We start from the raw sequence: 16,066 nt of genomic DNA, 5'->3' as shown, positions 1-16,066 counted from the left end.
ATACTTTATTTAGTGAATCTCGGACTTTATTTGGTGAATCTCAGCCTTTATTTAGTGAATCTTGGGCCTTATTTTGTGAATCTCTGTTGTTAAACGTTACTAATGCAATTTATTTATTTCTTATTGTGTGAATCAGAGACCCTAGTTTGTGAAACTAGAAGGTTATTTTATGAAACTTAATAACTAATATATACAACCTGGGTAAGATTAAAAACTGAACTAATAATCTGAACCAAAAAGTGAACTTGTGAATCTCAGTCATTGTATTTGTGAATCCTAGATCTCTTTTTGTGAACCCTTTAGAGGAATGACCTATTCTGCTCTCTTCCTTGCTCAGATAATATCCTCAGACTTTATTTGTGAATCACAGACCTTATTTAGTGAATCTTAAACCTTGTTTTGTGAATGTGAGATGTGACTTTGTGAACCTTTTATCTTCTTAGGTATTGATTCAAATGTCAACAACAACTCCCAGTGTAGTGTGACGCCTCGTGTCGATTGTGGTGAGGTTCCTTGCTCTAATGTTGGTTCTCATCAGGATGGTGAGGGTTCTACTGCTATCTTAACAACCCCTACAATGCCAACTATTTCCACACCTACTACTTTGGTAACTTACACACCGGGTGGCACTGAGCAATGGATAACTAGGATTGAAGAGAAGTTTACATCCGTGCTTGGCAAAACATTTGTGGACTTAGAGTCAACAATGTTGTTCTATAAAATTTATGCTATTGCTTGTGGGTTTGAAGCAAGGAAGTCTTCAACTAAGAGGTTTAAAGATGGTACTATTCGAACAAAATGCATGGTTTGTCATCGTCAAGGTTTTAATAACAGGAAAAATCGTCCTCCCAAAGCTGATGCAAAAATAACAACTGTTGAAACTGGTGACAAAACAAAAGCTGGTGCAATAAGTGCAAATAGAAAAACAAAAACTGCTAAAACCAGTACGAAAAATGGTAGAGTTGCAGGTGCAGGTGAAGCTGAGAGTTCCAATAAGCAAAGTGGTATAAGAATAACTAAAATTAAGAGGTGGGGTTGTGAAGCAATGATAAAATTCATATACCATGAAAAGATGTACAAGATTGAACAATTCCGTGAGGGTCACAATCACCCAGTGACGCCTGTCAAAAATAGGGAATTTGAGAAACTTGCTCTTAATATAAATCAACTGAATGAATATCATAAGCAATTGATTATACAAAATTCGAGATTGAATGTCGGGGCTAGTTTAACATACAAATTATGCAAGGAACAAGCAGAGGGTTTCGAAAATGTTGGAGCTACCCTTACGCAGTTCAAGAATTTCCAAAGGGAAGTAAAGTGTCTACTTAGTGGCAAGGATGGACATATGTTTATCTCTCGTTTAGAAACCCTCCGAGAAACAAAAGCGTTGGTATTTTCATATGAAACAGATGCTGACAGTGCCTTGACAAGAATTTTTTGGACAAATGCGGATTCCATCAGATGTTACGCATTGTTTGGTGATGCTATTTCATTCGATCCATCCTATGGAACGAACAAATATAACATGAAATTTGCACCTTTCACTGGCATTGACAATCACAAAAAGTCAATAAAATTTGGATGCGTGCTTTTAGATCATGAAGACGATGACTCGTTTATTTGGGCATTTGAGCAGTTCCTGAAGGCAATGGGTGGCAAAGAACCCGATTACATCATCAGTGACCAAGATGCCGGAATAATAAATGCAGTTCCAGGTGTGTTTGGAATATCTTACTTTTGTAAAACTGGTTATTTATTTGGTGAATCTTGAAGTTTATTTTGTGAATCATAGAGCGTGTTTTGTGAAAGTTAGATCTTGATTTGTAAAACACAAAGCTAATATTCTTAAACTTGGTCATAAGTTGTTGAAATTGCCTATTTTGTTATTTCTCTTATCTTGTGAATCTGAGACCTTGTTTTGTGAATCTCAGACCTTATCTTGAGAATCTCAGACCTTATCTTGTCAATCTCAGACCTTATCTTGTGAATCTCAGACCTTGTTATGTGAAACTTGGTCGTGGTTTAAAATCAGCTATTTTACTCTTAATTTTGTGAATCTCAAACCTTATCTTGTGAATCTCAGACCTTGTTCAGTGAATCTTTGGGCTTGTTATGTGAAACTTGGCCGTGGTTTAAAATCATCTATCAGTCTCTTAATTTTCTGAATCTCATACCTTATCTTGTGAATGTCAGACCTTGTTCAGTGAATCTTAGGGCTTGTTATGTGAAACTTGGTCGTGGTTTGAAATCATCTATTTTCCTCTTAATTTTGTGAATCTCAGACGTTATGTTGTGAATCTCAGACCTTATTCAGTGAATCTCAGGGCTTGTTATGTGAAACTTGGTCGTGGTTTAAAATCATCTATTTTGCTCTTAATTTTGTGAATCTCAGACCTTATCTTGTGAATCTCAGACTTTTTTCAGTGAATCTTTGGGCTTGTTATGTGACACACAAAGCTAATATTCTTAAACTTGGTCATAAGTTGTTGAAATTGCCTATATTGTTATTTCTCTTATCTTGTGAATCTGAGACCTTATTTTGTGAATGTTAGAGCTTGATTTTTGACAAAAGATCTCTGACAATAGATAATGTGGATTTTGTGACTTGCAGGCGTGTTCAAAAAAGCAAGACATCGCTTTTGCATGTGGCACATTATGAAGAAAGTAACAGACACGATTGGGAGCACAATTTGCAAAGAGACTGATTTCTTAAGTCGTCTGAACAATGTTGTCTGGAGCGAGGACTTGGAGCCTGAGGAATTTGAAGAGAATTGGGCTAAAGTCATTAGCGACTTTTCGTTAGAAGAGAATAAATAGTTGACTGACAAGTTTGCGGAACGAGATCAGTGGATACCCGCTTATTTTAGGAATGTGCCGATGGGCAACATTTTAAAAACCACACAAAGATCAGAGAGTTCGAATAGCTTCTTCAAGATATTTGAAAATAAATATGGGACTCTTGTAGAATTTTGGATGAGATTTGAGAGTACCATGGACCAACAAAGGCACAATCTAAAGCTTCTTGAAGCACAGAGCCACAACTCAATGCCTGAAACCCTATTCGGGTCAAACTGGGAGGCCCATGCAGCGAAGGTCTATACACATGAAGTGTTTTTTGATTTCCAAGAGGAGGTTAAATTTTTGGTAAATGCGTGTAGTGTTTGTGGATACACCCCACCTGATCCAGTAACTAACTTTGAAGTTTCAATTGTTGATGACGTGAACAAGCGAAAGAGATATGCAGTTGAGTACAATCGGAGAACAATGTATGTCCGTTGTGCATGTAAATTGTTTGAAAGGAAAGGTATCTTATGCAACCACATCATTTGGATTTGCTGGGGAAAGTTTAAGGAAATTCCTGAGAAATACATTTTGCGTAGGTGGAGTAAGAATGCACTCAGAAACCCGGTTTATGATTTGAATGGAAATCTACTGGAAAACAATGATCTTACTGGTAATAGTAAGTTTGGAATGTCTTGGGTGTGGTCTGAGATTTACGCAACTGTTGGTATGCTCAAAACAAAAGAAGAAGAGTCACATATGAGAGAGTTTGCCAAGCTAATAAAAGAATTCCGAGAGAAGTTGGAGCCAAAGCCAAAGCCTTTGACCAAAGAACAAGAATTGGAGGCCCTTCTCAACTGCAAGGCTCCAAAAAAAAATCAAGATCTTACCACCTAAAGTATCTAGAAACAAAGGTAGTGGTAAAAGGATGGTGAGCAGCAAAAATAAGGCAATAATGAAGGCAAAAAAACCAAAAAGGTTGTGTGCTAAATGTAAACGCATGTCACACCACGATAAAAGAAATTGTCCAAATGAGTTTGCAGAGCATCCTCCTGAGAATCAAGTATGTATAATTCTACTCTTGTCTTTCCCTTTTAGTGTTGCTTGAAAACGCAGCTACTATTGTCTACTAATTCTTTTTTTTTCTAAAAAAAAAGTATCTAATAAAGGTTTGATTCTTCACATAGGGAGGCACATCGGAAGAAGAGGAGGAAGAGGAAGAGGTCGAGAGTGAAGAATGATGTAATCAAGCGTTTTTATCTTGTGAATAGGAACAAGAGGAAGAGGAGGAAGAGGAAGAAGAGGAAGACCTTGTTCAGTGAATCTTGTGAATCTCAGACCTTGTTCTATGAATTTTAGGGCTTGTTCTGTGAAACTTGGTCGTGTTTAAAATTATCTATTTTGCTCTTAATTTTGTGAATCTCAGACCTTATCTTGTGAATCTCAGACCTTGTTCAGTGAATCTTAGGGCTTGTTCTGTGAAACTTGGTCGTGGTTTAAAATCATCTATTTTGCTCTTAAAAGGTGAATCTCAGACCTTATCTTGTGAATCTCAGACCTTGTTCAGTGAATCTTAGGGCTTGTTCTGTGAAACTTGGTCGTGGTTTAAAATCATCTATTTTGCTCTTAATTTTGTGAATATCAGACCTTATCTTGTGAATCTCAGACCTTATCTTGTGAATCTCAGACCTTGTTCAGTGAATCTTAGGGCTTGTTCTGTGAAACTTGGTCGTGGTTTAAAATCATCTATTTTGTTCTTAATTTTGTGAATCTCAGACCTTGTTCAGTGAATCTTACGACTTGTTCTGTGAAACTTGGTCGTGGTTTAAAATAATCTATTTTGCTCTTAACTTTGTGAATCTCAGACCTTATCTTGTGAATGTCAGACCTTATATTGTGAATCTTACGGCTTGTTCTGTGAAACTTGGTCGTGGTTTAAAATAATCTATTTTGCTCTTAACTTTGTGAATCTCAGACCTTATCTTGTGAATGTCAGACCTTTTGCTAAACTCAGTGACAATGTCAATGTCAAACTTGGTCGTCGTTTAAAATCATCTACTTTACAACTCAAATATCTTTACAAGAGTTGATGAAGGCAACAATCTTTACAACTATCAAATATCTTTACAAGAGTTGAAATATCTGTACAAATCAGCTACATAAGTCACATAAGTGACCCTGAAAAATTATTACGACTTTACAACTATCAGATATCTTTACAAGAGCTGATGAAGGCAACAATATTTACAGGAGCCTCGACCCACTTTTACATATTATGACTTCACGGACAATTGTCTTTAATTAAACACCTATACAACCAAAAACAAGTACAATGGACTTATTTACGAAATATTCGCCAAAGTTATGAAGAAATGAACTTCAGATCATTTTTAAGACAATGAAGTGTACCTTTATAGTATTTTTATCCCATCTAAGTAGTTCAAAGATGATCGATTTTCGATATTGTGCCAATTTCTGCCAAGAGCGATATATATTAATGAAGTATATAAACAACGAACCTATCTTTATTTGGTGAATATCAAACCTTGTTTTGTGATTCTCAAACCTTGTTCAGTGAATCTCAGAGCTTGTTCAGCGAATCTCAGACCTTGATGATTTTAAACCACTTATAATGACCAAGTTCCACAAAAAAAACTTTGAAGATTCACTGAACAATGTCTGAGATTCAGAAGATAAACCTTTATTTTCGTATACTACTGAACTTACCTCAAAATATTCACTTTTGGTCCATAAACTATGATCGTCCAAGGCACTCAACCACTTCAACAGAAAAACTACACAATCATAACTAGACAAAAAAAAAAACAGTAAATGGTTTAAAATCAACAAGCTCAAAATAATAACTATTGATCTGTTAAGAAAAGGAAAAAGATATATGCTTACGTACCTTGTTGTTTGTTGAGGGACTTTGAGATTGACAAATTCGTTCGTGTGCATGAACTCCAAAGAATTATATGACCCTCCCAAAATAGCTGAAACATGATGTACCTGAAAAAGAAAAGGCAATAACAGGATCAAAATATATTTTGGAGTATACTTTTAAAAGAAAAGGCAATAATAATATTTTGGAAAAAAAAAATCATACAATCTCTTTGGCATGCTTGTTGTCAGGATCCACATTAACAGCCACGCATGAGTCAAGGATGAAATTTTTTGCCTGCTTTATATCACAGACACAAGCCCACCAATGCATCGGCTCCGTGTTACTATGCAAAGGGATAAAAACCTGAGATAGTAAATGTCCAGGATTCACAAAATAAGGTCAAGGATTTACAAAACAAGGTCAAGGATTCACAAAACAAGGTCAAGGACTCACAAAACAGGTTCACAAACTAAGGTCAAGGAGTTCACAAAAATAAGGTCCAGGATTCACAAAACAAGGTCCAGGATTCACGAATTAAGTTCCAAGATTCACAAATAAGTTCACAAAAATAATCTCCAAGATTCACAAAATAAGGTCCAGTATTAACGAAATAAGGTCCGGGATTCACAAAACAAGTTCACAAAACAAGGTCCAGGATTCACGAAATAAGGTCCAGGATTCACAAATAAGTTCACAAAATAAGGTCCAGGATTCACAATACATGTAATACCCGTATTTTATATAATCGATTAAATGGATATTATTATATATTAGTATTATACATTTTATATTGGTTGCATCGTAATATCGTGAATGTTATTAAGTCGGGTTTATATCGTATATGTTGAGTCGGGCTACATCACATTTTGTCTTTTGGGTCAAGATTTACCCATCTACATTTACCCAACGACCATACCCGTTTAACCCATTTGCCCTACCCGGAACATGTAACCACCATTTACCCTAAACCTAATCTAAGAGCCGCTCTCCCTCTCCCCTCTTTTCATTTTATCATTTATAAAACCATTTCTAAACCTAGAGAAAGGGAGAGGAAGAAGAATTGTCGAGCCTTTCATTTGATTGAAGATTTCTCATCGATTCCAACCTAATTCGATTTCCCTGTTTGTAAGTCGATTTCATTCCATTGTTTATACTATTTTAAATTGTTCTTCTTCAAAAAGTTTGAAAAGTGAGTCCTGTTTATTTGATGTCTAGTTTATGCATATAAAATCTCGTAGTCAAATTCTTTATGGTTTGTCCTAGGTGATTTATTTATGAACATGTCGCTGAAAAGTCCGCGAATCTGATTTGGTTGTGGAAAATGATTTGAAACCCTAATTTTTATGTCGATTGAGTTATGAGGCTTCTTCATACATCATCTTTGTATAGTCTAGATGATAATAGGTTTTGGAATTACTGCAAAATAATGTTTTAAACTCGTTTTATGAATCAATACTTTTTATGCGACGGTTTCTGTCAGTTTTTGGAAATCAGTCTGAAAACTCTTGATAAGTTTAGAATTTGAGAAACACACGTTAGATATAATTTGTAGCTAAGACTCATGGGGTTCCAATACAATTGGCCTTGTATCAATTTGATTTTTCTGGAATTGGTTATGTATTTTATTCCGAGTCTGTCATGTGCTGGAAAATCAGGAAAAATCGTGTTTGTTCTTTAAGTTGATATTCCTATTAAGTTATGATGAGTCTAGGTTATGTGCATGATTATTTGATTGAGTAGGTGGTAATTATACATAATTATGTTATGTAGGTGATGGATATGTGAAGGATCATAATTGAATGCTTGTGTGCTTGGATTGCAAAAAGGTAGGGAAATACACTTGACTTATTATCGTTGTTGTTGAATTGTGTTGACTTGTTTGTGTTTCATATGACCAAAATGTGAACGTTGACGTGATTCGTGGTTGTTGATTCATGTTATGATTCATATCCTGGAATGTGCTTGACTGAATTGATCGTATTGAGTATATCATCACAACATTCGGTAACCGGCATGATTCAATGATTTACCAGTTCAATGATATACATATTGTGTTGCATTAATTTCTTGAGCATTCATATGCACTGGAGATGGAGGATGTTGTGGTGACGTGGTGAGGTGATGATGATGTTGTGATAAGGCCCAGGCGGGTTCTGCAGGACTTGCCCTGGTGTCCTCAGCTGCGAGCTGGCAGATCGGCTACGGTCGATATATAGTCTACCGGGGATCGGTATGGCTGGGTTGTACGGGTTATGAGATATGAGTTGAGATGGAGGTGGAGGTGAAGGAGGAGCATGCATATCATATTTTGTTGTTTCATTGTATTCCCTACTCAACCTCGTGGTTGACCCTGTGTATTCGTGAACACATGTGATGACCCAAATATTGGCGAGCAGACTTGACAGGTTTATGAGATAGGATGGGAGCTTGATAGGCGTGAGACACTGGATCAGAAGACTTAGTAGCTAGATCATCATTTAGAAGACTTTCACTATTATTTATGTTAGTTCTTTGTAATTTGATGTAAATGAGGTTTTGTAAAAAGGTTAAGTTAAAGAAATTATGTAATTTGCCTTGGAGTTTAATTTGTTATTCACTACCTCGGCAAACCGAGATGGTAACAGTCCGGTTTTTTAAGGAATGTCTTGCTAGAGGCTCCTTAATAAATCGGGGTGTTACAAAGTGGTATCAGAGCGAACGATCCTCAGGCCTAAACCAATGAACCCAATGAACGTAGGATGTGTCTAAATAAAATGAACCCCTGGGAATAAACTGTTAGGAGCTCACAGTGCGGTTAAGAAGGCGCCCTTAATGCGTGCTCTTTTGCCCTCTCAGTTTTGAACCAGGTAACCCGAGAGAAATCGAGTGAATGGGGTAGTTAGAAGGAAAACCTTGGATATAATCGAGTGGGTGTACACCTTAAGACCTATATATTCTAACCACTCTGCAGGACAACGTTAAGGTAAATATTTTGTATGAATGATGACGTGATCATATGATGTTGTGGAGATGAGAAATAAATTTTCGTGTTCAGGTTGATAGTCAATGAAGTGTTGGATTGTGGTAATCGTGAGCGTAGAAATAATTGCGAATTGATGATATTTATCTGGATGGATGTTGAATGACGTGTTGATAGTGCTATTATGTCTAATGATATGCGGTTATGTGATCCCGAAGCCATGCTAGTATAGTATTGTGATAGTAATTAGAAACACTATTGAATTGCATGTTTCTAGTCATAGCAATCGTGATTTAGATGTAAGGAGTAGATCGAGATGCGAAGGGATTCTATGGGATAGATGTTTACGTAAGTACAAAGTGTGAGATTTAAGTTGGGATGGGTTAGTATACATAGTATGTTCATAAGAGCTTATAACATAGTAAAGAATGACCTAGTGCTGAAACTCGTTTTGTTTGATTTTACTCTTTAATTGACCTTACTGCCATTTCTTTTCTGTTTATTGCCTATGGATGATAATTTGATGGGAGATATCCTCGGGAGTTAGTGTTCATTTGGCGTTGGTTTCATGCTTATAGGATATACGGATTAGGAGTAATAAATATTTTAGTGGGCTGTGGTCAGGAAGTTCCTGTGCAGTGATGTTTTGACCAACGATTTTGTAAAAATACTCATTTAAATTGTATTAATAATTTTTGCATAATTCCAACTCCATCGATCAGAAGATTCACATATGTTTTCAAATTGATAAGCCACAAAAATTGTTGATGTGTCTATATTAAATGGTAAGTTTTGAAAACTGACCCAAGTTTCGGACCAATTGCTGTCACATACTTGTTTGGACCAACTGAGTTGTAAAATCCTTTAAAAATTGAATTCTTGAGCTTTGGACCTCATTCTTTTTCTCACGAATTATTAACTCTCTGTATGTTATAAAAAGTAATATAACTCAAGTTTTCGTTGAACGGTTATTTATTCGTGATTTTTGGAAGTTACAACGTGAATCATAACTTTTAAAATGTGAATTCTATGTTGAGTTTTCATACAGTTGTTCGATTATTTCATGAGCCTTATTAATGTGAAATTATAGTGTCCTTATATGATGATAGTAGCACACATATTCATTGGTTATGTATCTTAACAAGTGATAAAAAATTAAAGTTTAGTTTATAACATTGTTGGCACGATAGTATGTGTGAAATTGAATAGCTTAATCTGATCCTTAATCGAGGGTGAAATATTTTATACGAGTCCAGTTGTTGCATATTTTATATATGTTTGGCATGTTGTAATATCTCTGGTGTGTTCATCATATTTGTATAGTGGTCGGATATATATAAATATAAAACTATATTGTCATATCTTGGTAAAGTTGGTGGCGTTAAATGTTAACTTGATTGTTCTAATATACTCGCGTGAATATTTATAATAATTATGTTTAAATGTTTACACATGGATGGTAGTAATGAGTATGTCTAAATGTTCACACATGTAAGATGTCATCTGAGTTCTCATGTCTTTTATGTGAGTCTGTGTGCCTATAGTTATACTTATTACTTTCATTGCATTAATTTATTTCAGTTGAACCTAAACTTATGATATGATAATAAACTAGTGTTGTTGTTCCTTATTGGATATGTTCATAGTTGTATTGTCATGAAATGCTAAGGTGATTGTTGCAATTGTCACGATATTTGAAATATAGTTGATATAGTTACGATATAGTTACGATATTTGAAATATATTCTCGAACCGTCGAATTATAATGAGATAACCCTTTGATGATTCACATGTCATGCGTATGTTTAAATGATAGTCGTTCTGATTACGTTTAATTGAGCCGCGAGTTGCCTATTTGTTCAAACCGTGCAAACCGGAGAACTTGTTCACCTTACTAATCTTTTGTCATAGATAATGTTTTACAAGTTATATGATGGTATATGTACATGTTTAAGTTGTTTATGCGATATCTTTTATTTTTGCTGAAAATGAATTATACTGAGTTGATGGATACAATTGAATGGTATGGTTGCTAAAATGTTAAACATATGTGTGATATGGAAGTAATTTTGTTGTTATTGTGAATCATATAACTATTAATACTCAATTGTAATTTCGGTTGTTTGACTTCTACATTATTAAGTTAATTACTCATGGCCTTGATCGATGGTTCCGTAAGGAGTTTAACTGGGAATTTTATAGTGTGCCTCCGATCTAAACTAATAATCTTCTTATATTGACTATATGGTTAGACTCTTGTCTAGTTCTTATGACGTGATAAATCGTTTTAAAATTTAACATGTAATTGAGTTGGTACTTATACTTTGTGTGACCATGCAACTTTGTGATAAATAGATCTATAATAAAGAGGTAAAAATTTGATTGAACACAGTTAATTTGTAGTTACTTGCTTTACTTTATGGTACGAATCGTATGCTTTGATGAGGCGTCACCAGGGAATGTGTACTATCTAAAAGGTCTCCGATTAAATCTTTGTAGTCGTGTTAGCCGTGTATATAAGCGAGTAAAGAAGTGTGACTAGAACCACGATGTTGAGGTAATAGTCGTTCATTAGTAAAGATAGGGCTGAAATGAATAAGATGAACCTGTAAATTATGAAATATGAGTCGACACCTAAGCTTGTATTGTTTGAAGGAATTGAATTAAGTTTATCTGATTTTGAGTTTCGTAGTAAGCTGTAAATGGATTCTATGGACGGCTCTGTTATAAGATTTATGTTAAGAAAGTTATTCACCGTCCAGTATGAAAGTAAAAGTTTTGAAAATGAAGTTAAATTTTGTCGTGTGAGTATAAATTCGGAATGAGATTTCCGGCTAGTGTCCGGTTGTATGGTTTCATGATATTTGCTAGTCCGGAGGAATGAAGCTAGAACGGAGTCACAAATTAGTGGGTTAATTTGGTCATGTTGTTCGTTCATGTAGTGAATTGGTGGGTTGTGGTTAGTTACGAATGTCAAACGGGAAATGTAATGTGGTGATTTAAGTGAGTTATGTGTTAACATGGTATGTTGATATTAGCATAATATGTAATGAATATTTGTAAAATTGGTGTAGTTAAATACATTTAATCTTTTATGTCATTGTGTTTGGTGCAGTTTAAATATATTTAACACCAAGAACGAAATTTTATGTATGATAGTCTTGTATGTTAACTTTCCAATATCATTTTGTTTACTCGCTTGATTGACTCGACCAATAAGTTTGTAAAATTTGCCAATCAATGTGCGTTCGTCATTCGTGAATAAATCCCAAACCCTTTGTTATGAGGATTAAAAATATTTCTAGGATGATAAATGCTGAAACTGGTTGTCTTCATTTTATTGGTGATTACGTGTCTTGACCTAAATCTGTACTGATTATGTAAAGGAAAGTCATTTGGACCTATTAGGTTACAAATTTTCATAAATCGATTTATTAAGTTTTGACCCTAATTCTTTTCTTATGTTGATTGATTCCCTATGTTCCTAAGGTATGAGATTACAATGATTAGTGAAATGAATAATTACTAATGATTTTTCTTGGTAACCTTCTAAAGCATTGTTCCATTCATAATTTGATTATTCACATGAATAAATGTTACCAATATTTCTTGGAAAATATCTTTGCCACGAGAATACGCGGATAGGATTATCGTGGTATGTTACGTTAGTGATCTTGCTTAGTAACCTTGATGAAACGATGTTATTTGACATGAACCATATGTGAGCACCTAGGCATCTTGAGAGAGCTTGTATATTGATTGTCTTTAGTAGGGATTAGTAACTTGAGCGTGAGTTGTGAATATTTTATCCTCTTTCAGTTGTTAGCAGTAGTTTGAGAACTTTTGTTATAATAATGAAGGTTACGGGGACGTAACCATGTTTAAGGAGGGTAGGATTGTAAAATCTTTATACTTTCTTGTGTGATTTCTCAGTTTGGCTATATTGGTTATGCGTTGTGTGGGTTATGTTGGAGTGTTACATGATGTGTTTCTGTTATGGTTAAACTTCGGGGACGAAGTTTATTTTAAGGAGGGTGGAATGTAATACTGCGTTTAATATTCAATTTGGTGGGTGCCTTACATACTTTTGTATATGCGTTTCATAATTCGTTTGCGTTTGTTGGTAGAGAGGGTAAACTTCGGGACGAAGTTTCTTTTAAGGAGGGTAGACTGTAATACCCGTATTTTATATAATCGATTAAACGGATATTATTATATATTAGTATTATACATTTTATATTGGTTGCATCGTAATATCGTGAATGTTATTAAGTCGGGTTTATATCGTATATGTTGAGTCGGGCTACATCACATTTTGTCTTTTGGGTCAAGAATTACCCATCTACATTTACCCAACGACCATACCCGTTTAACCCATTTGCCCTACCCGGAACATGTAACCACCATTTACCCTAAACCTAATCTAAGAGCCGCTCTCCCTCTCCCCTCTTTTCATTTTATCATTCATAAAATCATTTCTAAACCTAGAGAAAGGGAGAGGAAGAAGAATTGTCGAGCCTTTCATTTGATTGAAGATTTCTCATCGTTTCCAACCTAATTCGATTTCCCTGTTTGTAAGTCGATTTCATTCCATTGTTTACACTGTTTTAAATTGTTCGTCTTCAAAAAGTTTGAAAAGAGAGTCCTTTATATTTGATGTCTAGTTTATGCATATAAAATCTCGTAGTCAAATTCTTTATGGTTTGTCCTAGGTGATTTATTTATGAACATGTCGCTGAAAAGTCCGCGAATCTGATTTAGTTGTGGAAAATGATTTGAAACCCTAATTTTTATGTCGATTCAGTTATGAGGCTTCTTCATACATCATCTTTGTATAGTATAGATGATAATAGGATTTGGAATTACTGCAAAATAATGTTTTAAACTCGTTTTATGAATCAATACTTTTTATGCGACGGTTTCTGTCAGTTTTTGGAAATCAGTCTGAAAACGCTTGATAAGTTTGGAATTTGAGAAAAACACGTTAGATATAATTTGTAGCTAAGACTCATGGGGTTCCAATACAATTGGCCTTGTGTCAATTTGATTTTTCTGGAATTAGTTATGTATTTTATTCCGAGTCTGTCATGTGCTGGAAAATCAGGAAAAATCGTATTTGCTCTTTAAGTTGATATTCTTATTAAGTTATGATGAGTCTAGGTTATGTGCATGATTATTTGATTGAGTAAGTGGTAATTATACATAATTATGTTATGTAGGTGATGGATATGTGAAGGATCATAATTGATTGCTTGTGTGCTTGGATTGCGAAAAGGTAGGGAAATACACTTGACTTATTATCGTTGTTGTTGAATTGTGTTGACTTGTTTGTGTTTCATATGACCAAACTGTGAACGTTGACGTGATTCGTGGTTGTTGATTCATGTTATGATTCATATCCTGGAATGTGCTTTACTGAATTGATCGTATTGAGTATATTATCACAACATTCGGTAACCGGCATGATTCAATGATTTACCAGTTCAATGATATACATATTGTGTTGTATTAATTTCTTGAGCATTCATATGTAGTGGAGATGGAGGATGTTGTGGTGACGTGGTGTGGTGATGATGATGTTGTGATAAGGCCCGGGCGGTTTCGCAGACTTGCCCTGGTGTCCTCATTTGCGAGTGGCGAGATCGGCTACGGTCGATATATAGTCTACCAGGGGGATCGGTATGGGTTGGGTTGTACGGGTTATGAGATATGAGTTGAGATGGAGGTGGAGGTGACGGAGGAGCATGCATATCATATTTTGTTGTTTCATTGTATTCCCTACTCAACCTCGTGGTTGACCCTGTGTATTCGTGAACACCGTGATGACCCAAATATTGGCGGCGGACTTGACGGGTTTATGAGATAGGATGGGAGCTTGATGGGCGTGAGACACTGGATCAGAAGACTTAGTAGCTAGATCATCATTTAGAAGACTTTCACTTTTATTTATGTTAGTTCTTTGTAATTTGATGTAAATGAGGTTTTGTAAAAAAGTGAAGTTAAAGAAATTATGTAATTTGCCTTGGAGTTTAATTTGTTATTCACTACCTCGGGAAACCGAGATGGTAACAGTCCGGTTTATTAGGGAATGTCTTGCTAGAGGCTCCTTTATAAATCGGGGTGTTACAATACAAGTTCCAAGATTCACGAAATAAGGTCCAGGCTTCACAAAATAAGCTCCAAGATTCACAATACAAGTTCAAAAAATAAGCTCGAAGATTCACAAAATAAGGTCCAGGATTCACAAAATAAGGTCAAGAATTCACAAAATAAGTTCACAAAATAAGGACCAGGATTCACAAAATAAGGTCAAGGATTCACAAAATAAGGTCCAGGATTCACAAAATAAGTTCACAAAATAAGGACTAGGATCCACAAAATAAGGTCAAGGATTCACAAAATAAGGTCAAGGATTCACGAAATAAGTTCACATAATAAGGTCCAGGATTCACAAAACAAGTTCCAGGATTCACGAAATAAGGTCCAGGATTCACAAATAAGGTCCAGGATTCACAAATATTTGACCTTGTTGATATGGCTACCACCACTTGTAGTGTAACTGTCCTTTATGTGCGCACCCCAAATTTCGGGGTTGTTTTCTCGATGAAGACTCTACAAGTCACAAGAAGGCAATTTTAGAAACAAACCAACTTTAACAACGCAAAATACTTGAATAACAACATATAAAGGATTTGAGACTGACAAATATTGTTGTTGGCAAGTAGAGTAAATTTCTTCTACTGAATGTGCACTTAATGCCAAATATATCAATGACCTACAAAATTAAATTTGTTAGGATCACATACACATCGAAAACATGGGGAGGAAAAGGAAAATAATACTCAGGGATTACTTACCTCATTTAAAATAAGGCCTATCGGTCCAAGGCTATGCAGATCTTCTCTTGTGACATCCTTCCACGGAGTGGACACCATAACATCACTTCATTATTGATAAAATTCAATTAGTAGATATATTTATTACAATAAAAAAAAATCAAAAAATCAAAGCAAAAATATGACATTACTGTTTAGCTTTCTTTGATTTCTTTCGAACAAAATTCAGCAATTCATTGTCAGTGTATCGAGGCCATTCTAGTGCATCATTTTGTACTATTTCTCTGGATAGGTTCTCTTGATTGCACGCCCTCAACTCCTTACTGGCAGATGGTGAAGAAGGAGGATCACTGTTCCCTACCACAGGAGGAGGAGGAGTAGAAGGAGTAGAAGGAGTAGCTAGAACAGTCACAGTGGCGTGAGTGGGCTCATTGACGGAAGGGACATCATCAATAGCACTGGAACTTGTTTGCATATCTCTTTCACTTGTTATCCTCCTATTGTACTCAACCCACCGTTCTTGATTATGATGATCATCCGCTACCACTGTGGGCTCAGAATGGTCAGGTTGTTCATTATTGACAGGGGAGGCATCATCACTAA

General features: G+C 35.4%; 1 protein-coding gene across 1 annotated transcript; it reads left to right on the top strand.

Moving 5' to 3' along the window:
• Positions 1 to 802: 802 nt before the first annotated feature.
• Positions 803 to 2,820, top strand: LOC141631277 (protein FAR1-RELATED SEQUENCE 5-like). Its single transcript, XM_074443970.1, has 3 exons — positions 803 to 1,004; positions 1,413 to 1,718; positions 2,615 to 2,820. Exons 1-3 carry the CDS (start codon positions 803 to 805, stop codon positions 2,818 to 2,820), a joined length of 714 nt encoding a protein of 237 aa, XP_074300071.1.
• Positions 2,821 to 16,066: the final 13,246 nt, after the last annotated feature.

The sequence above is a fragment of the Silene latifolia genome, chromosome Y (genome assembly GCF_048544455.1).
Source record: "Silene latifolia isolate original U9 population chromosome Y, ASM4854445v1, whole genome shotgun sequence".
Lineage (NCBI taxonomy): Eukaryota > Viridiplantae > Streptophyta > Magnoliopsida > Caryophyllales > Caryophyllaceae > Silene > Silene latifolia.
The sequence above is the reverse complement of the archived record's forward strand: the minus strand, read 5'-3'. Positions and strand labels throughout refer to the sequence as shown.